The 23,770-nt window shown below is 36.8% G+C and overlaps 1 protein-coding gene across 1 annotated transcript in view; it reads right to left on the reverse strand.

Moving 5' to 3' along the window:
• The window catches only part of LOC150088409 (1-phosphatidylinositol 4,5-bisphosphate phosphodiesterase-like), a 754,578-nt gene that overhangs the window by 456,799 nt on the left and 274,009 nt on the right, over positions 1 to 23,770 (reverse strand). Inside the window, exon 15 of the mRNA XM_090370149.1 lies at positions 13,591 to 13,675. Within this exon, the coding sequence (XP_090226275.1) occupies positions 13,591 to 13,675 (85 nt within the window). The remainder of the gene's footprint in view (positions 1 to 13,590; positions 13,676 to 23,770) is intronic.

Below are 23,770 nucleotides of genomic sequence, written 5' to 3' on the forward strand. Positions count from 1 at the left end.
GTTCGGACTTTTTTGAAAGAGAGAGTGGGAATTATAGAAGCCAATTCAGAAGAACAGTGCCCATGGAAATATCTGTAGAAGAGGCATGCAGCAGAAACAGTACGTCTATGAGAAAGCGAGTGGAGAGACTCTGTTAAAGATGAATGATTAATTAACCTAACTGCCCTCTTCTGAATGGAATCAAGAAGCCTAAGAGAGGTTTTGGGGTCACCACCCCAGATGTGGGAACAATATTCCATGGCAGGGCGGATTTGCGATTTATACAGAGTGAGCAGCTGTTTGGAAGAAAGGTAACACCGAGAGCGAAAGAGAAAACCAAGTTTTTTAGATGCAGAGGAAGCAATATTTGTAATGTGCTTGTGCCAAGAGAGATTAGAAGTCAGGGTATTCCCCAAAAGAGATATATCATTTTGCCTAGAAATCGGAGTGTCGCTAAAGATAAGCATAGGAGCAAAAGAATCCTTTTTGCGAGATATAAGACAAGACAGAGTTTTAGAAGGGTTGAAATCAATTAAGTTGTCTTTGCCCCATTGGAGAATTACCTGAAGATCAGCATTTAAGGAATTGGTAGCAGATTTTTGAGAAGTTGAAACTGATTGAGCAGGACAAAGTTTCTCAAAATGGAAAGTGGAATGCAATCTGCTATCATCGGCAAAACTATGGATAGGATTTCCAGTCAATGGAAGAAGATCATTAATATACAAGAGGAAAAGAGTGGGCGAAAGAACTGAACCTTGGGGTTTTTTTTTTTTTAGGAGCATTAGCAACTAAAGCCATATTGCTCCGGGATATGCGGTGGTCATTCCTTGACCTTTCCGCATCCTCCGTATTTGGTGGTGACGGGCTCGAACCCCGGTCTAATCAAGAAGCGTGTGCTACGCGCTGCTGCTCCTTCCCACCTGGCTACAGAGGCACCGAACCTTGGGGAACACCGGCATTAGTGGAGAAGTTAGAAGACAAAGAGCCATCTACCATCACCCTCAGTGAGTGATCAGACAGAAAACTGAATAACCAATTACTAAAAACAGTTGGCAAACCATAAGATGGAAGCTTGTTTAGAAGACCTTTCTGCTAAACACGATCGAAAGCCTTTGAGATGTCAAGAGCAACTGCTTGTGTTTCACCAAACTTTTCCATTGAATTAGTCCATAAATGGGTAACATAAGCCAGAATATCACCAGTGGATCAACGGACGGAATCCATACTGATGATTGTTGATCAGATGGAAGGTTTCTAGGAAATTTAAGAGTTGGCGGTTACTTGATTTCTCCATTACTTTAGAAAGAGAAGAAGTAATTGCAATGGGACGATAACTGAATGGGAGGGATTTGGCACCTTTTTTAGGAACTGGCTGGATATGAGCAAATTTCCAAGCAGAAGTAAAAACACCTTTGGAATAAGAAAGTGAAAAAAGGCGGCAAAGAACAGGTGTAAGTTCAGGAGAACAGGTTTGTGCTCCTGAACTTACACCTGTCAGAAGGATTTTGACGGAAGACCACAGAAGGCATTGAATGGAGCATGCTAGGAATGGTGGGAGGTGTTTTACCAAGATCATTAATACATGAGTTGGAAGAAAAATGGGATGCCTAGCAGGTCAGCTTTATCCTTGGCTGAAGTGACAAAAGAACCATCTGGTTTGGACAGAGGTGGGAGCAGAGATGGGAAAAAGTTGCAGCCAATAGCTTTGGCAAGAGACCAGAATGCTTGGCTACCATTAAGGCAAGAAGCAAGTTTTCTACTCTTAGCCTGTTCAAACTCTAGTTTGGACTGATTAATAAGTTGCGAGCTTTGGTGTAGGTAGAAAATGAAACTGAAGAATTGGAAACAAGCCAATTACGATATGCAGCATTCTTCTCTTGAATAGCCTTAGCACATTTATTGGAAAACCAAGGTTTAGATAAAGTACAAGATTTTAAAGTGAAGTGTGGGATAAAGGATTCCATTCCTGCAAGAATAATTTCACTGACAAAATCTGAGCAAACAGTGACATTAGAAGTTTTGAAACAGTAATCTGACCAAGGAAAAGAAAAGAAATTGCGCAGGTCATCCCATTTTGCATTTTTGTAATGCCAAAAAAACAAGGTTGGGAATAGACATGAGATAAAATCTCCATTGGAGAAGAGACAATCACCAAGTTGTGATATGATGTGCCTAAAGGACGTCTCACTTCGACTGTGTACTTAGTTGTTTGTGAGAAAAAGATCAAGCGTGTTAACTGTATGGTTACGATTGTCTGGTATTCTTGTAGGTAAATGAACAATCTGTGAAAGATCAATAGTAATTTCAAAGGCCTCAGCATCTCGACTAGCTGCGTCGGTGTGACTAGAAAACGGAAGCCAGCTGGAGTTGTGAACGTTAAAATCACCAAGGAAAATTACCTCGCTCTTAGGAAAGTTGGACTGGAGAAAGTCAAGTTGCAAAGAGAGGAAGTCAAAGAGCTCCAAGTGATTAGTGGAGTTGGGAGAATGGTATAGACAACAGATGAATTTGACACAATGAGGTAGAGAGATTTTAAGCCAGAGAAGATTGAAAAGAGGAGATTCCAAATTACCAAGTCTCTGACAGGGAATATCGAAACAGACATATGCACAAGTACCACCTTTGAGGTGAAAGGAATCATACAGCGAATAATTTGGGCAACTAAGATGGGCAGTAGTTGAATCAACTGATAACTGAGATTCTGTCAGAAAAAGTACATGGGGTTTGACAGACTGCAAGTGGAAATGGACATCATTGAGATTAGAATTGAGACCACGTATATTTGGGAAATGAATTAGGAAGTGATTTGGAGGTTTAGATCTTTTTGCAAATAAGCTTACTCTATTAGTTTGACAGTTCATGGTGTATTCTATAGTAAGAAAAAGTGGGTGGGACATGCTGTATGAAGTAATGAAATTTTTGGATATGGCATACACATGGTAAGAATATACCAAATCCTCGACATAACATGGCCTCAACAATGCCCACCGCATGCACACTACTCAGACTCCCTCCAGTCATTATCTGACAGAGTAGAGGTAGCAAGATTATACAATAGCTGATCGAGAAGCCTCCTAGAGAGTTACCAATATGTTCGGTCCAATATACTAACTAGTGGCTGGCCTGCGAACACCATTTTAGAGCTGTACCCTCGAAATGTAAGGAAGATTGGATCTCGTCATGATGTTCATCATATCCTCAAAAGTCATCAATCATATGCATGATGGAAGAGATGGGGAAGGGTTGACTGGAACTTAGCTCTGGAGACTAAACATGGGTTCCACCACTTCAAGCCTCCAATAAGCAAAGTGGTGGTATTGCACTGGTTGATGAGAGTCATCTACCACCTAGTACTGTCTGGTAACACTGAGGGTCAGCTTGAGTAGACTCTGAAAAACATTATAAAAGAATATAAAGGGTAATATTAAAGACTTTTTTATTTGCATATGTGAACTCCAAAAGGCAGAGACTAAACCATATTAGCCCACTGCAGGGTAGCTTAGTAACATCACTAAATTAAATATATTTTTGCATCAATATTTACATGTCAGCTTTATTTTAGGATTGATAGTAAACTCACATCCTTCATATTCCTATTCAAAAAGGCATAAGAAGCTTATTATTATTATTATTATTAGCCATATAGTGCAAGGAAGACTAGGCGCCTCCATAGTCAGGTGAGCAGGAGCAGCAGTGCATAGCACATGCTTCTTGATTAGACCGGGGTTCGAGCAAGTGACAACCGAATACGGAGGATGCGGAAAGGTCAGGGAATGACCACCGCATATCCCCTGAGCAATATGGCCTTAGTTGCTAATGCTCCTAAAAACCAAATAACAAACAAACAAACAAGCAAGGAAGACTGAAGCTTATGCTGCACCAGCAAAAAATATTTATGAGTTACCCTGAGAGAGAGAGAGAGAGAGAGAGAGAGAGAAGGCAGAGAGAATCACCAAGAAAGAGAAGAATGATGATATCCAGCTGTGAGTCTGGGGATTTATCCAATTATATCAAAGGAAGTAGCAGGAAAGAGCGCAAAACACCTATCCATTATAATGTGTGCATTCTGGTGAAGTTCCAGCAGACTGGAGAGGTGCAACTATCTTTTAAATTCACAAACATGGTTTGAACGATAAAATGGGTAATTATGGGTGCATAAAGTTAACTTCTCTGGCAGGAAAAATTATGAGGGCAATGTCAAGGATATACTGATTGATTATCTTGTATAATCAATAGGGCAACAAGATTAGTGAATGGAACAAAGGGTTGCTCTTACAAAGAAAAGCTTAAATATTTTAAATTACAGTGTCTGGAGACTATGCATCTGTGAGGTAATCTGATTGAGGTGTATAAAGCCTTGAATCGTTTGAGCATGCTCAATGCTGATGGAATTCTTCCTCTTGTTCAGAATAATCGTCTGAGAGGGCATAAATTCAAATTGAGGAAAGACGGTTGTAGGATAGATGTGCAGAAGTTTGCCTTTAGCTAGCGGGGAGGGGGGTTGATTGTTGGAACAAACTTCCATTTGTCATTGTAGAAGTTGATAGCTTAAAATAGATTCAAGGCAGAACTTGACAAACATTTGGAGCCAGTGGATAGGTGAAATAAGGGTTTTTTTTTTTTTTTTTTTGGCTGATGCTGTATAAGCTTGCTTTCTTGCATCATGTGCCTTTTGCTAATGCTAATGCTAATTCAATTCCTGAAACTGTATGAGACTGATGGCATGGGTGGGTAAAAGAAATCAGGAAACCATGTATAACCAATCTGATAAGCTATTATGAGGATGTCACAAAAGAACTTAGTGTAAACAATAATTTTGACATAATGTATTTGCACTTTAGAAAGGCATCTGACATCTTCCTATATGAATGCTATTTGTACATTAACATGGTATATTTGTCAAGTAATAACTTGACAAATATACCATGCCAATTATGGGAAGGTGGTACAGATGGTAAAAAATTAGTTCAACGAGAGGAAACAGCGTAACCATAAATGGCTACAGCTTTCAGTGAGCAGAATTCAAATAGAGTTTCACAGGGTTCTGTGATGGTTCCACTTTTAATTAAGTTCAATGACTTTTTTGGTTCCACTTTTAATTAAGTTCAATGACTTTTTTGGTTCCACTTTTAATTAAGTGCAATGACTTTTTATAGCTTTCCTAGATGAGGCAAAAGGCCTCATATCTAGAAAAGCTACATGCCAACCATAGCCTCTTTCTGCATATATATAGCTGTGAGCAAACTGGGTTTGCTACTTAGTGCATTGATATCATACTGTGGAGGCATTTCAACTCCAGTGGAGAAGTATATTGTTTTTTTTTTATGAAACTGTATACTACAACCAAGGTCTCAGTTTTAATTTTGGGAAAAAATAATTCCAAATCTCAAAAAAGGCCTCTGATAGACATTATATGAGAGCAAAAGGTTGGTAAAAGGAAAGAGAGACACACCTCTTCTGTTTTGCCCAGGTGTAAAAACACCTGGGCAAAACAGAAGAGGCTACTACAAACCATCAAACTCTCACCCTCAACTTAATTAAGGGTTGACTAGTAAAACCAGACCCAGGTATTAATTTTTAGATAAAAAGGAACTCCAAATCTCAAAAAAGGCCTGTGATAGACAGAAAACGACAGCAAAAAAAAAAAAAAAAAGTTGGAAGAAAGGACAGGGAGAGAGATATGAGGTGTGAAATCCCTGAGTGAAACAGAAGCGGCCACTACAAACCTCAAGCCATCAACCTCAACTTATCTCAGGGCTGACTAGTCCACCCAGACTCAGGTTTTGATCCTTTTGAAGTTAATGTGGTCGAATTCACAACCCCCAATTTAGCTTCAGGTCGACACATTTACCCAGAACTAGGTTCCCTTCATTTTCCTCATTGGGATGCAGGCACTATAAAGAACAGAACAACCCAATGACAAGATACATCCAAAATATGTGAGATATCAGAAGGTGCACAAAGCAGACATAATTAAGTTCAGGGCAAAAGCTTCAAGCTATGAAAGCTATAAACAGTCATACTAATCAGGCACAGCCTCTTTCTGTGCTGTACACAATTTTAAGCAAACTTTTATGCCATTCAAACATGTTAGCTCTTGACATAGTATTTTCCACATTAACTTGATGTAACTCATAATTTTCACAGTTGGTGTTTTCTTTTCACAGTTTTGTTAAAAATTCAAGGTTGATTCATTGTTTGTTTCTTTTGTCGGTTATTTTTTTGGCAAACTGCAAAAACACAAGGTAATGAAAAACTGTCTCGCTGCTAAGTGAATGAGTGTGTTGGAACATTGCTTGGCAGACAACTAGGGAAAGATTCAAGGTCAACTGCTGTAACTTTGTTTCATAGGTAGCTCTTGGTGTGTAGTGGCTGCACATGCCTTCTTGTTAATTATTGGCCACACCTTGTATTCAGCTTCTCAGTAAGCTGAACATGATCATGAGTAGTTGTGCTATTCTTATCTGGTAGTCCAATGTGGTTCAAACCCCTTTTCCTTCTAGTATTAACATAAGGAAAGAATTATTTGCTATTTTTCTTTGCATTCTTTACCAAAGACCTCTCACAATCTGCCTTAATCTATAATCTGCCAAAGTCAACTGCTGTGCCTTTGTTTCATGGGTGGCACTTGGTGTGTAATGGCTGCCTGTGCAGTCTTATTATTTAATAGCCACACTTTGTATGTTCAGTGACAATATCTGTGTGTTGTGTTTGTGCTACAATATCAGCAAACTGAGTGTCACATTCATTACAGTGTGCCCTATGAAATTTCCAAGTGGTGTGATGTATTGGTCATGAGTTTACCTGTATTTGTCCTCTGTATTCAGAGGACAACGAGTCACTGTTTAATATATCATCAAGAACTAATCACTCATATTAGTATATATGGTAAGGGAACACAATACATGGTAGTCTATGGAAGTCATGAATCATGTAGATCAATGAATACAGGTAGGCCTCACTAGTGTTCAACAGATAAGTTAGTAAGCATGAAGCAGGGATTCTATCAGCTTAATACCTTATTCTATATATACACTATTCTTACTACCCAAGTAAGGAGAATGGGGATGGCAGTTGATCTATTAGATTTTCCAGAATGAGGAAAATAAGTAATTAATAATAATTATTATTATTAGTAGTAGTAGTGGCAAATGACCCAAAAAAAAAAATTACATATCATCACAAAAAAAAAAAATAATAATAATAAAATAAAGAAAGCAAAAAAAAAAAAAAAAAAAAAAGCCAACACTTCCCATTTCACCTGCCCATTCCTTCTAACACTTTATCTAGTTCTTCCTTGAATTTATTCAAACTACCCCCCTTCACAATACCAGATGAGTTTGTTCCAACAATCAACCACCACCTGGCTGAAGGCAAATTTCGGCACATCTGATTCACACCCATCTTCCTTAATTAAGAGGGAGATATAGAAGCTATTGTTAGAGTGATACCAATTACAATGCTCACTGATGGAATATTTCTTCAAACAAGAACAGTCACTCCCTCCACAGGCAGGTAGATTGATGCTGCTGTCTCATCTAAAGATAATATTTTTAATGGTAGGGCACACTTGTGAATAGCAATACATTTCCAGTAAAGACTGTGTTAATCACAGGAACACAGCAATTAATATGATCATGAAAATTGTTCTTTCTTTGCATTCCAAAATTGTCTACTTTTCCACTAAAGAATTATTTCCATTATTTTGGTTTTTTTTTTTTTTCCACCCGACTGCTTTTCTGATGTAAATTTCTTGTGGCAATCTATTCTTTTTAATACATATATATTGTTAAGGAACGATGGGATATGCTGTGTCCATGTCATCATTTTTAGGGAGTTCTAAAGGATCTGAAATCTTAATTATCCTGTTTCCTGTTCATCAGTATCCATTCTAGTGGAGTGTGATGACTGCAATTTGCCAGTTTCCATCAATATTTATTTTGCTGTCTTTGTAGGAGCACTGGTTAGAACAGCAATTTGTGTGTTGCTGGCACATTCACTGGCTTATGCTGTGAAAAGCAGTGTTTAGAATTAGAGAGCAAGGTACATTCTCAATTGGCAACAGACATGTCTAGAAGAACTGATACATCCAGTTGAATATCTACTGATTGAAAACATTGAGCAGCTGTGGTGCAAATGTGTTTTGACTCTATTTTTATTATTTGTCTTCTTGCCTCTGAGTATGTGATGTTGTTCTCCCCCTTTATATTTCTGGATTTTGTTTTCCTTACTTCCACGATTTGCATGTTTTGAGAACACCAGGTGGTTAATTTTGGCATAGAGTAGATGTGACAATGCAACCAGATTGGCTGTGCTGCTTGAACCCACAATTAGGATATACTGCCTCATCTCAAGATCATCATGCAGTTTCGGAATGGCTTATTTTTGGCACTTATAACACTTAATTGGGTCTGGGTTATATGGTTCAACATGGCAGTAGGGAGACAGTAGCCTGCTTTCACTGATGTTGGCAAGTTTAGAGAACTAAATGTGAGAATAATGCTCCTTGTTGGAACAAGTCATGATTCCCCTTGTTTGGATGACTCATTGTTCACACAGCTCTCAGACAATTCCCTCCTCTGATACATTAACATTGCAGTAGTTTGGCAGAATTTTGTAACATGAGTGGTATGGCATACCCTGACAGGGGATGAACCTTAATCTTAAGTTTGTTTTAAGAAATGTATTTAGCATTTTGAATTGTACTTATATTACATCAATGCTTGATCTTTTATCAGTAGATTTCAATATTTATTACATTCATTATTTGTTATTTTTAATAATAATTCAACTTTTTTTAAATGCTGTTTTTGGTCAGAAATGCTACTAGAAATACTCATTAGTTTTAACAAAACAAAATGTTTTTTAATTATGGTTAAAATTTTAAAAATAGGTTGGCAATATAAAATAGAAACATGACAGTATTGATTACTGCCAAATTTAAATCTGTGGGGATTTTTATTGCCCAAAATTTTGACAATATTCTAGCACTACAAATTATTACAGAAAACACCTTGAAATTAACATTTTTCAATGAAAAAATGAATAATAAATTATTATTATTTATTCCCAGGTTGAAATGAATTGTAAGCTTCAAATAATTACATAAAATCATAGATCTCTAATTTTTTTTCAAGGTTCCCATGACATTTGGAAGCCATACACAAGCAATTTTCCTGCAGACTGTGGAAATTCAGATCTGTTGGATAAAATCGCTGATAACTGCTTGTGTGTGTGTGTGGCCTACTATAAACGAAAACAAAATAATACTTTTAATTTTGATATTTTTAAGTTTTAAAAAATAACCATTTAGCAAAAAATTACTGCAAGTATTAAAACAGTGGTGTGTGTGTGTGTGTGTGTGTGTGTGTGTGTGTGTGTGTGTGTGTGTGTGTGTGTGTGTGTGTGTGTGTGTGTGTGTGTGTGTGTGTGTGTCAGTCTATTTACTGCATCATAATTAGTTTATTATTTGTATAATAATAAGTTAACTTATAACCTATAAACTGTTCCTACAAACTAAAGATCTACATCTACACATAAAATATAAAAAGCTTAGAGCAGAAGTCAGAAAACTAACCAGAAGAATCCGACGAGATGACTGGGATAAATTTGTTAAATCTTTAGAACGTGATATCACAGGCCCACAGAGAAGAGGTTTTAAAATTTTTAAGAAATTACAACTAGACACAAATGATCAAATAAAAACCAACTCCATCTCCCAAGCAGAATGGAAGCAACACTATTCCAAACTATGGTATAACCCAGACAATAGGGATGTGGAAGATGAATCCGTGATAACCAAAGATGAAGAAAATATAACAATGGAAGAACTAGAGTTAATATTACTAAAATCAAAAAACCGAAAAAGCCCAGGCATAGACAATTTGAATGTAGAACTATTTAAATATGGAGGCATCTTACTAAAAAATGCACTACTAAAATTATTTAACATCATATGGCATAAGCAACAGATACCCAAAGATTAGGAAACAGGAATAGTAATCAATTTACACAAAAAAAGGCTCCAGAAATAACCCTAAAATTGCTGTCAACTGCTGCAAAGCTATATTCTAATATACTAAAGAATAAACTTAATAAACACCGTGAACAATTCTTAGAAGAAGAACAATGTGGGTTCAGAAAAGGGAGAAGCACAATAGATGCCATTTTCTCACTACAACAAATTTTGAAGAAAAGAAGAGAATTCAATCTACCAACATTTCTGCTCTTTATTGATTATGAAAAAGCATATGACAATGTAAACCGGAAAAAACTTTGGCAGATTCTATGTGAAGAAAATATCCCAACCCAACTCTGGAAAGCGATCCAAAGCCTATATAAAAATTCAAAAGTCTGTATAAAATATTGCAATGGCCAACTATCAGACCTAATTAACACCAATAAAGGAGTGAAACAAGGATGTGGACTATCACCAAATTTATTTAATATCTACATCAATAAAATTCTTAAAGAATGGAAACAAACAATTAACAACGGAATACAGTTGAACAACAGGAATAAAATCCAAACTATATTATATGCTGATGATCAAGTTATAATCGCAAAATCCGAAAATGAACTACAGATAGCAGCAAATTAACTAAATAAAATAGGTAAAAAGTACGAGGTGAAATTCTCCACCTCAAAAACAAAATCAATGGGATTATGTGGAAAGAACGTACAAAGAGTCAAAATTATTATTGATAATAAAATAATAGAACAAATATCTGACTTCACCTATTTGGGAAATTTAATATCAAATGAAGGGAAAGACATCCACTAAACTATAAAAATATAATAAAATGAATGGAACGATTAAACGCCACTTCAGAAAACAAATGACAACCAAAACAAAATTACGACTGCACAACATCACTTCAAAACCAGCCCTCTTCTACAGCTGTGAGACTTGGGTCATAAATAAGAAAGATGCACACAAACTAGAAGCAGCACAAATGAAATTTTTAAGACCATTATTAGGCTTTACAAGACTAGACCACCAAAAAAATATAGATATCTGCGAGAAATTAAAAGTAGATAACATTGTAAATGACATAAAACGGTATCAGGAAAAATAGATCAGCCACACAGAAAGAATGAACCCAGACCAGATCCCAAAATTAGCCTTTAACTACAAACCTACAGACAAGAGAGATGTGGGTCGACCAAGACAACAATGGCAAGATCAAAACCACCTCCAAGACAACGGAACAGGTCTTAAAAGACCTAAGCTGGACCAAGTTCATGATGATGATGATGATAATAAGTTGATCAAAGAAAGCACACCATATTCCAAGTACAAACCTCAGGCTGTACTAGACATCCCTTTGCAAGTTGCACTGGATGGCACCATAAGAACAAACAAAGGGAAACAGTGCATGACCCTCAGAGACAAGAAAGAAAAGACTATCTACCTTTTTCACATAGGTAGATAGCAAAATGAGCAACCTCCAAAAAACTTATGAGGAAAAGATCAGGAAGCACACAGATTTTAGACAGATAGGAAGTCAGAGAGAGAGAGAGAGAGAGAGAGAGAGAGAGAGAGAGAGAGAGAGATGTGGCATAAGAAGAAACAAGTAATAACCATCGCGATCACCAGCATGATGCCAAAGAGACTATATAAGAAACTAGCAGCAATAGGCCTCCTGGAAAACACCTACAAGGAACTCCAGAAAGCTGTGATCCTCAACACTTGTAGGATAGTCAGAGAGTTCCTCGACCAGTAATAGTAACCAACATAGCAAACATCCCATGAAACTGGTACCAGTACCCGTCGTGGGATGGGAATAAAAAAGGAGACCCATAAGGGGAAGAAAGAAATAATAATAATAAACAAGAGATCTATTTTAATGTAATAATTCAAACAGAAAAAAAATTAGCATTATGTTTGAATTAATGAAAGAATGTGGTCAGCAAGTAACAAAGGGGGGGGGAACAAAGGATTTGGTTGTCTCTCAGAGGGGGATCACAATTTATACAAAGTGTAAAATAATATAAATTAGTCCAAACTGCAGCACAATTTACAAGGCTAAAGACACCAATAAGAAGGTATACAAACTAACAACTACTAATCCTCAATGAGTCACCAACAATAAATATTTTCCAGCTGGCCCTGTGAGGGTACAGGATGCTACTACCAGTTAATTAATCCCATTTGGTTATTAGTCCCATGGAGGTATTTTGAGTGACATTAGGAGTAATTTTTTATCACGTTTTCACCCAAAGCAGAATAATTTTACAGAATGTTTGGATTGAGTGGTCTATACTATGGCTATATTGAAGTAACTTACTGCTTTTTGTGAACCAGTGGCAGACTCAATCCTCAGAGAATCATCAATCAATGCATTTCTACACAAGAAGGGAGATAATTTACTCAGAGGTTGCCAGGGATGTTTCTAGGATATGTGGCACCCGGGTGCCAATTGAAATTTGGTACCCACCTTTAAAATTTTCTTCATATGTGTATGTAAATTTCAGGTTTTCAGACCCTTGAACGCTGCTGCCTGGGTGCAGTGAGGAAGATGAGGAAGGCTGGAATCTCCTCTTGAAGGGTTGTTTTCGACCTCTTGGGTTGAGAAAAGTTATATTTTTTTGAGTTGAGGTTTTAAGCTCAATGGCTCCAAAGGTGATGTTATTATCCATCATTGCTCCTTTTTTCAGCACTGGGAGAATGGATTTCTTCTTCTGGTTTCCCGCCCTGCCGGAGGCAGGAGCAGTGCTGCTAGAATGGCCGAGCAGTATAAAAGCTATTGTGTATGTATGTATAAAGGGAAAAAAAGAAAAGTGGTTTCCTTTCTAAAAGTTAATTACAATTTATAAGCTTCAAATAATTGCTAAAAGACTTAAATAAAAGTTTATTTTTAGTTTAATGATTCCCTGTTCACTTTAACTAAAAGCATAGTTTTAGTTAAGGTGAACAGTGAATTGCTTGGTCACTATAATGGTTTAGTATTGCCATTATAATGGTCACTATAATTTTGTCACTATAATGCTTGCCACCTGGGCTGACCACTTCTCCATCACAGTGAGATGAAGAAGAGGCAAGTCAAGTAAAGAAGATGGATTCTCCATTGTAAATTCAGAGAGTTAGTAGCTATGAAAATTGGCTTTACTGAAGGCTTTGTGGAATGGGATCATAAAACACGGTGGTTCTTCTATATGGAAGAGGAGGGGGAAGATCCCAATTCCAGTTAAGGAGCAGAGGTTTATTTTTCTGGGTTTTTTTATTATTTTTTTTAAATATATAAATTGTATCCATGTGAGAATACAACAGCAGTTAAAAACAGCAGATTTCAACTGCTATTATATTGTAACTGGAGGCCCATGCAATGATTTGTTTTTCTGATGCAAGCAATTTAAGACATGGAACTGGCCTCCAAATGGCCTCCATAGTGAATAACAGGGTAGAGAAAAATTGAAAATAGAGTATACTTTGAAGATTACATATTATCAGATGTTTATTATGTCCAAGAATGATAATCATTGATAATTACAGTGGACATAACTTTCTTATTGTCAACCTTATCTTTTAAGCAGGAAAAGAGGGGAATAAAAATATTTGTAAATACAACAAATTAAAGCAGCACTTTACTATTTATTATTCTTACATACTGGGTAGCTTAGTAGTGGTTCTCTCAGCAGTAGATCTCCAAGAATTTCATCACAATACTTGGCTAACTTATACTGCTGCTTCTTGCTGTAAAAAAAAAAAAGAATCAAAAATTACAAATAAAATCACACTGCATTTTCAGAAGAATGCACAAAAACGCCATTCTGCATTATAGCATATTTTGATAACTATTTAATCAGTGCAATTAAAAAAAGTATTGATTTGAAGATGGTAAAAAAACTGATACCATCCATTTTGACTTTTTTCTCGATTCAGGCACTGCTGACTGTAGTAATATAGATGGTACATATCACATCTGCTGAAAAATTGCACCTTCAAATTCTGCTATACATGCAGGTGGAAACCCCCTCCAGATAAGGCAATGGCTTAGGGCTAACAGAAACTTCAGGAGCATTTTAAGAAAATTTTCAAGAGTAAAAACTAAAAAACAAAAATTGTTGATGCTGGCTCCAGAAAAATTGCTTTATTAAAATTTATTCAACATATTTGGAAAATATGGTAGAAATAAAAACCTAATGAAAACAATAATTTTTACATTATCTCATTCTTGAAGCAGAAAGAACATTATTCTCTACACTATTTCAAAGCATTTTTTATAAGTTGCTCAATAAATCTGTTTTCAGAGGCTGATATCATTATAATCATTATTACTAGTTAACCAAGATGCTGGCCTGGCACCTAGAGAAAAAAGTTAGGTTGTATTAAACTGAAGGTGCTGCATGAGCTTCCTTATGTACAGTTTTCCCATGGACATGACAGGGCTTTAAGTACCTGGATGCGAACAGAAAGCTGTTTCAATTTGACACCAGTTTTTTGTAAATGTATATATGCAATTACCAATAGCTATTTTTACTTGAAATACCGTTACACAATCAAAAGATCAAAAACAAATTCATGAAAGATACTATAACAACACTGTTTTCAAAAAAAAAAAAAAAAAAAAAAAAAACCCTCTTTTTGAGAAGCATTAACTTCTTGTTCTGCTGTTTACAACAGAAAGTTCTAACTATCACAGAAATATTTCACTAAGCCAGTAGTATAATTCTAGTACCACACAGCATTTCATATTTGATCCTGCATTTTTCCTGTTTGCTTGATAAATAATGGAGGTATCTGGAATTCAACAGAAAATTCAAAGGAAATGATCCTTTTAAACTGTGGTGAATTTCAGTAGTGCAGACAGAGTAGCAGAAGAGTGTGAAAGAGCATCAGCATGAGTAAAATGAGTAAAGAAGAAAAACCCCATATTATGCTAGTTTGCATTGTGTTATTCACTGCCAGCAGCCATGACTCTTGGCTCTGCCACCACCTGAACAAGTGAGAGAACCACTGCTTTCAAATTATTGCAACAGTGACACTATATATTCAACAATATCACTGTTGCAAAAAGAAATCTGCAAAAACAAACACAACTTGATAGTGATGGAGAAATGCATGTACATTCAATGGAGAAGTTCACTGCACCAGAGGGGGCAGAGGTTAGTTGAATTTTTGGGGGATCAATAATTAAGTCAATATTTTTTTATTTAATTTAAATAAACCAAGCTTTTGTTAAATTTACTTCTTTTTAAAAAAAAATTTAATTTTATTGAAAAGAAAAATTTTATGATATACCTCAAGAAAGAAAAGACAAGTATGGAAGTAAAATTTTTCAAGTGATGAAGGTGTAAATAATGCTTTCTGAAATTATCAAAAATAGCATTACATAATTCACATCAACAATCTTTACCAGCGTTAATGTTCCACATAAATTCAGCCTCTGGTAATAATTATAAAATACTCAACCTATGGTAATAATTATAAAATGCTCAATCTATGGTAATAATTATAAAATACTCAACCTATGGTAATAATTATGCCATAATATACGTATTTATGTTTTCAGGTTAATATAATGCTGTAATTTAAATAAAAGTTTGCTTATTTTTTAGTTCAATTTTTGTGTATTGCCCTACAATGATGTCTTTAAAATTTGCAGAAAAATCAGGCATAATTTTTTTCTGAATTTCAATAAAATTGCTGTAAATACATGATTTTTTCTATTTTTTCTGCAATCCCCTCCTCATAATTTTTGCCATTGTATTCTGTGACAAATGCCTAATCCTACTTATAAAATTGCCATATTAAATACTTTTTTTTTTTTTGTGATTGTTAATATATTGTAATTACTTTAAAAGTAACTGTTATATTCATAATTAAAGCAGTTAAATGTTTGAAAAACTTTCAAAGTGATTTAAAAATATGCCTCATTTTCTCGCTCTTCTAATTACTTTCTTAAAACAATAACTTTAAAATAAAATAAGCAGTGCACACAGACAACATTCTGTAATAAAAACAAGAAGGAAAACTAAAGCTTACATAGAAAAGTTTATTGTATCACTACCACACAAAATCAGAACATCAGAGGTTTATGTCCTCTTTATTTGTATGCAGTCACTGTCATTGAAGAAAGCAATGGAAACAATGAGCATCACTGCCACAAACAATCCACGGAAAGGTGGGAAGGGTAGTTCAGCTGTTCACAAAAGTTTTATGAGTGAAGACATGGGTAAAGTCTAATGCATAAAAGGATTATGAATATGAATCTGTGCATGGCTGATATAAAATTAATTGATACTGAAAATTCTTCAGAATGTCCTTGAAAGGTACTGAGAAACACAATAGAGCAGACTTTTTAGGCAAGTTTTGCCAAGTGAAAAACACCTAGCCAGCAGTAAGCTTAATGGGAAAAGAAAAAGTAAAGCACCTATTGCTGTCCAACTATCAGAAAGAAAAATTTGACTCACAGTGGACAGCTTTTCATGAAATTTTATATTTGGTTCTTGTACAAAGATTTACCAAGCTATCCGATATTTCATTAAATTGGAACAATTAAAATAATATTAATTACTGCATCCAATAATTAATATTATTTTTTTTCATATGCTATATCAATATGGTTTATCACATAGGTTATCAGAATACTGTAGCTGAAGTGCTGAACATTATGTTTGTGGAGTGTGCATTGTAGAAATTAAAAGGTAATATGGGATGCACTGAGAAGAAAAATTCTTGGTTTAAACACTGCACAACTAAAATCAATGCTTTCTGAACAGTTCATTTTTTGTTATCAATTTACAAAACATATAAATAATGAATTATTACTATTTGTGTATTATATTAATCAAAGAAACTGTGACATTCATGTTATATTTCAACTTTTATAGAAGGAAATAAATAAAGTATATAGCTATACTTTAAGTACATAGTATATATGGGGGGATTCAAAAAAAGATTTGTATTCATCCATCTAGAAATAGTTGTGAAAGTAGGTTGAAACAAGTACCACTTTTACACTTTTTCAACATAGTCACCAGACAAAATGACACATTTTTGCCACCTCTCAATATACTTCTACAAGCCAATTTTAAAGAAGTCCTCTGACTCTGAAGCAGAAACCACCTCATCAGCAACAGCAAAGTGTTTTCACAAAGAAAGGACTTCAGGGAAGTACAGAGAAAGAAATCAAAGGGTGCAAGGTCAGGGTAATAAACAGGATGTGGCGATATTTCAAACCCGCATTTCTGGGCATATCTCACTGCAGCATGCGAGGAATGTGCAGGAGCATTATTGCGGAGCAAGTGCACACCTTTCAACAGCTTTTTCTGTCTTTTTTATGAGGAAGTTGGAATAACACTTTGCCATCATGGTACAGCCCTTTTGAATGCAATCTCTTTGTATTATGTCATGCTGATGCAAAAAAAAAAAGAACATCACCTTGTCAGCACTTGGATGCATTGTGCTTTTTTTGGAGGATAGTGATTAGCATAAGAAGAGACATAGTGACTAGAATTAGAAGAGGCTGTATAAGCAATAAGCTTGCTTTAACCAAGCTTATTGCTTATAAATGTATAAGCTACATTTCTTTTCTGAAGCTGTATAAGCAAGCTTATACAGCCTCAGAAAAGAAAAAAAAACTTTCGATTTCACCTATCCATTTGCTCCAAACATTTCTCCAGTTTTTCCTTGCATTTATATAAGCTACCCACTTCCACAATAGATTGAAGTTTGTTTGTTTCAGCAATCAACCACCTGCTGGCTAAAGGCAAATTTCCGCACAACTATTCTACAACTGTCTTTCCTCAATTTAAATTTTTGCCCCATCAGGTGTGTAATCTGAGCAAGTAGAAGATAAAGTAGAAGAATTCCATCACCATTGAGCTTGTCAAACCATTCAAATACTTATACACCTCAATCAGTCTCCAGACACTGCAATTTACAAAGCTTAAGCACCTTTATTGATAAGAGCATCCTTTTGTTCCCCTCATCTATCTCATTGCCCTTCTCTGTACTTGTTCTAGCAGCTGTACATCCTTCCTAAAATAAGGTCTGCAGACCTGTATGCAGTACTCAAAGTGTGGCCTAACTATTGCTTTATACAAAGGGATAATCACCTCCTTATCCCTGCTAACAAAATTCCTATATATCTTTGACAGAACCCCATGAGCTGCTCTGGCAATCTGTCTGAACGGATCAGAAACTTCATAACTGAGTGCACAATTACCCCCAGGTCTTTTTCGTTCTCCACTGCCCTGATTGTAGTACTGCCATATAGTTGGTACATTACTCTGGTGTTACTGCTACCTATATGTAGTACTTTGAATTTTCCACAGACCACCCACCTCTCAGTCCATCTGCACAACTTTTCTAGATCCTGTTGCAGTAGCATACTGTCATTAATGTCATTAGCAACCCTGCCAACCTTCGTATCATATGCAAACTTGGACATTAAGCCTGATATACCTTCATTGATAAATATATAAAACAACACTAAACCCTGGGAACAACACTGATAACATTAGTCCACAAACAGCAGTGTCCACTGATTACAACTCTATGTCTTCACACATTCAACCATCCCTATATTCATAGAAGTAGCTTGCCATTAAGGCCACACTGCTCCAATTTGTACAGCAGAATTTTATTTGAAACAGTATCAAAAGCTTTCCTTAAATCCGAGTATATGATACCAAAATATTTTTTGCATCCAGTTCCTTTGTGATCACATCGTAGTATCTAATCAAATTGTTCAGATAAGACTTCCTCTTAACAAACTCATGCTGTGTCTGAACTATAACTTCAGTCTTGTCTAGATGATCCTGCAATGCTTCTTTAACCAGTGACTCCATTACTTTCCCTGGAACACAAGTTAAACTAACAGGTCTATAGTTAGTAGTGTCACCTTTTGAATTCCCTTTGTTAATTGGGGATACATTTTCACAATTTCAGCTGTGGGAACCTCCCCTGAAAAAAGCTAAGCGTTTGCTTACATCCTCTGCTGCCTCCTTTAATATAACTGTTTAGTCCAATCCACCCCAGATGCCTTTCTTGTTTAACTTCAACAATTTCTCTTCCACTTTCTTTTAAGTTATTGCAAAACCATATAATTCCCTGTTAGAGCCTGATAAACTATTCGCCTCCCCTTCCCCACAGAATTCCTCACCTGTGAATGTAGATGCAAAATACTAATTCAGTTTGTCAGCTATCTGAGCAGGATCATCAACAGTCAAACCATCGATATCAAGTGGACCAGTCTAATTCATCCCCTTTCTTCTAAAGTTTACATAGGAAAAGAAGTTAAATAAATCATACATTAATACACTGTGATCACTGCCACCAAGTGGTTTCTTTATCTGCAGATTCTTGATGCATGAAGAATCACTACTGATAATCAGATAAAGAGTATTACTCCCTCTAGTTGCCTCCCAAACATCTGCTGTAGAAAACAATCATCCAATAAATTCACAAAAGCCTTGCTAGTGTGTGAGTGACCAACCCACAAATACCAGTCAATCTCTGGGAAATTAAAATCCCCCATTATAAGACACTCTGATTTACTGGCCCACTCTTTCTCTGCACAATTGCTCATTATACTTATCAGATTCATACTCATCATATGCTCCTTCCTATCGCATCTAGGCAGAATTGCAGACATTTTAAATTTAACCCTAACTTGTAACTTTTTTCAACAATGGCCTGTACTTGTTAAGTACAGGTCAATATCGAAATCATTGATGCCATCTTAATGTTATTAGTGCTAACGTGTACAACAATATTACCTTTTGTGTCCTTAAAAGATGATATCTGCTCTACAACGTCATCAACATTTGCCCCTGGCCTTATTCCAGCTATCCTGTTTCCCTGATAATAGAGTTACTGACAATAACTAGCACTTGTGGCACCAGTGCAATCTGCCTTGAAGTTTGCCGCTGTATTGTCTGATGCACAAGAATGAGCCCTGGCATTGAGTTGGGCAGCTGAGAGCTCGATAGTTCCCCCCTCCCCATTTTAATTCCTTCAATGGCATTTTCCCTACTCTTCAAACTCACATAGATACCCATCACAATGTGTTTGTTTGTTATTTGGTTTTTAGGAGCAATAGCAACTAAGGCCAAAATGCTCCGGGGATATGCGGTAGTCATTCCCCGACCTTTCTGCATCCTCCATATTTGGTGGTCACGGGCTCAAACCCCAGTCTAATCAAGAAGCGTGTGCTATGCACTGCCACTCCTGCCCACCTGGCTATGGAGGCACCTCCATTACAATGTGAGTTGGCACCTAATTTCTTCACACTCTCTGCACCTAGCACACACACAGACATCCTCCTTGGCTAGATCATGTCCTCTTCCAGAAAGGTCTGCAAACATTTCACAAGTTAAAAATGTTTAACTTGTGAAATGTTTGCAGACCTTTTAAGTTAAACAGGTTAAACATTTTTTAGGCTGTGATGCATTGGAGAATCGCCCCCTTCGGTTCTCCCACAAGTCACAGCACTCCCACTACTTTGTAGCCATTGCTTTGCTGCTCTAGTCTCGGGCATAATTTTCAGTTAAATACAATTTAATTGATTAACAATGAAAATTAATAAGATAAATAAATTTGGCTTGGGTAAAGAAAGCCTGCACGAGAACGACGACAAACGTCGGATAACTTACGCGGTAAATTAGTTTGCCGATACGGCACTCTAGCGCTGCTCACTCGGTAAACAGACGGTAGGTGTTATCGGACTGGAGCAAAGTCGAGAACGATATACTGATTGACAGGTAGGCGTGGCAAACAATGAAATGATTTATTAATAAACAATTTATGTGCTAGTCCACTCATGATTCTAAAGAAAAAAGGTTAGGTTACCCCCTCCATTTCGGGAGAGGTTCAAGCTCCCATGGGATTCAAGTGGAGGTAACCTGACCTATTTTCACCATTAGGGCATATTATTGAACAAGAAAATAAAAATACGGTCATAAAAAAATTTATTTTTTTATGAATGTATTTCTAAATATGACTGATTCTAAAGAAAAAGGTTAGGTTACCCCCTCCACTTCGGGAGGGGTTCAAGCTCCCATGGGATTCAAGTCGAGGTAACCTGATCTTTTTTCACCGTTACAGTAAATGTTAGGGCATGTACGATTAGGACAAGTTACCATTAGTGCTGCTACAGTGATACTAAACCGATGTTATCGTGTGTTGTGTTCGCGCACCAATCAGCACGTCGTTTGCCACGCCTACCTGTCAATCAGTATATCGTTCTCGACTTTGCTCCAGACCGTTAACACCTACCGTCTGTTTACCGAGTGAGCTGCGCTAGAGTGCCGTATCGGCAAACTAATTTTCCGCGTAAGTTATCCGACGTTTCTCGTCGTTCTCGTGCAGGCTTTCTTTACCTTCGCCATAAATTTAATTGAGTAATTGACAATACTACATCCGTAGCCGAGTGGGCAGGAGCGGGAGTGCAGTAGCACACGCTCTTTGAGTAGACCGGGGTTCAAGCCCCTGACTGCTGAATACGGTCGATCTGCCAACCCGCACTGGACCAGCGTGGCAGATTATGGTCCATTTCCCTCAGCATGAATTGTTGAGGAGGCTTCCACCCTGCAGTGGGTTGATAATGGCTGCACTTTACTTTTTTTTTACACCAAGCTAACGTATTCCTAAATGCAGTGATACATATTACGCTATCTAGTTTTACATTATACCTTACACCATCAAGTTTGAGATATACATTAACCTGTATCACACCGATCACAATATTAAATTAGTTAATTAGTTATATGCTTAGCTAAACACAAAGAGAGATATTGTATTTTTGTATATGTATTAGGCTGTACCATTATGCTTGAAAGTTAAAATTTAATTATAATATATAAGAAAATTATCCTACTAAATCCAACCTACATGATTCAAACTTCAGAGATACATATTTACCACAGTTGAAAAATTAGAATTTCCCTACCACTCACTATACATACTATAACAATGGTGGCAAATTTTGAACGATACAAAAGGTTCTACATACAGGGTGTCTCAAAAATATTGGTACAAATGTTTAGGGGAGGTAGGTAACATCTAAAGGAATGTGAATCGCATAGGAACCCATAACCGAAAATGTCACCGTAAGTCGGTACAAGGCGCTGTTCATCAGTTCGCGAGAGGGAAAATTTCAGGTAAATTTCATTCAAGCAGTAGTTGCAGCACAAAAGGCATGCATCAATATACGAACTGTGAGCTGGCAGATATGCACCTAGTGTATGGATTAGCAGAGGGCAATGGACACGCTGCTCAACGAATTTATAGAGAACGCTTCCCAAAAAGACATATACTGGACCACCATTTGTTTGCACGTGTGCATCAAAATTTGTGCGGTTATGGGTCATTTAGAAGTAACAGGAGCAGTGCGAGCAGACCACGTTCGATGTGAACTCCCACCATGAAAGAAAGTGTGTTGAATGCCGTCCAGAATAATCCTACTACCAGCACAAGTGTTGTTGTCTCTGCCTTAGGAGTGTCTCGTTGCAGTGTACAGTGTGTCTGGCATGATGATTCCTTACATTCTTTTCTTTACTTATATAAACTCTAAAAGGAAGGGGATGAATATGATTGGTCCACTTGACATCGATGGTTCGACTGTTGATGATCCTGCTCAGATAGCAAACAAACTGAATGAGTATTTTGCATCTACATTCACACGTGAGGAATTATTACAGTTTGAAAATGGAAGAAGGTTATCAAATTGTAGCAGTGTGCTTAATGATTTTGTAATAACTGAGAGCAAAGTGGAGGAGAAATTGTTGAAGTTAAACATAAGAAAGGCACCTGGGGTGGATGGGATCTATCCAGTTATTTTAAAGGAGGCGGCAAAGCAACTAAGCAAACCCTTAGCCATAATTATGAGAGCATCCTTGGACTCAGGGGAGGTTCCCACGGACTGGAGTTGTGCAAATGTGTCCCCAATTCACAAAGGTGGATCGAAGGGTGACACGAGTAATTACAGACCAGTTAGTTTAACTTCTGTTCCGGGTAAAATAATGGAGTCACTGGTTAAAGATGCATTGCAGGATCATCTAGACAAGACTGCAGCAATAATTCAAACACAGCATGGGTTTGTTAAGGGAAAGTCTTGTCTGACAAATTTGATTGGTTATTATGATGTGGTAACAAAGGAACTGGATGCAAAAAATAATTTTGATATCATATACTTGGATTTCAGGAAAGCTTTTGACACTGTTGCGCATGGAAGACTACTGTACAAATTGGAGCAGAATGGTATTAAGGGTAAGTTGCTACAATGGATAAAAGGATGGTTAAGTGGGAGAAGACAGAGGGTGGTAATCAATGGGTGCTGCTCTTCGTGCACTAATGTTATTAGTGGAGTCCCACAGGGTTCGGTGTTGGGTCCACTGTTGTTTTGTGTATTTATCAATGATATTGATGAAGGTATATCAGGCTTAATGTCGAAGTTTGCAGATGACACAAAGGTTGGCAGGGTTGTTAATGACAGTAATGGCAGTGTGCTACTGCAACAGGATCTAGATAATTTGGGCAGATGGGCTAAGAAGTGGCAACTGAAGTTCAACCTTGACAAATGCAAAGTACTGCATATGGGTAGAAGTAACCCCAGAGAAACGTACCAACTGTGTGGTACTACACTTAAGGTGGTAGAAAATGAAAAAGACCTGGGAGTAATTGTGCAGTCAGATATGAAGTTTTCTGAGCAATGCAGACAGGCTGCTAGGGCAGGTCATGGGGTTTTGTCAATGATATATAGGAATTTTGCTAGCAGGGAAAAGGAGGTGATTGTCCCTCTGTATAAGGCAATGGTCAGGCCACGCCTTGAGTACTGCGTAC

The sequence above is a fragment of the Mastigoproctus giganteus genome, chromosome 3 (genome assembly GCF_048544385.1).
Source record: "Mastigoproctus giganteus isolate SK-2022 chromosome 3, ASM4854438v1, whole genome shotgun sequence".
NCBI classification, from domain to species: Eukaryota; Metazoa; Arthropoda; class Arachnida; order Uropygi; family Thelyphonidae; genus Mastigoproctus; species Mastigoproctus giganteus.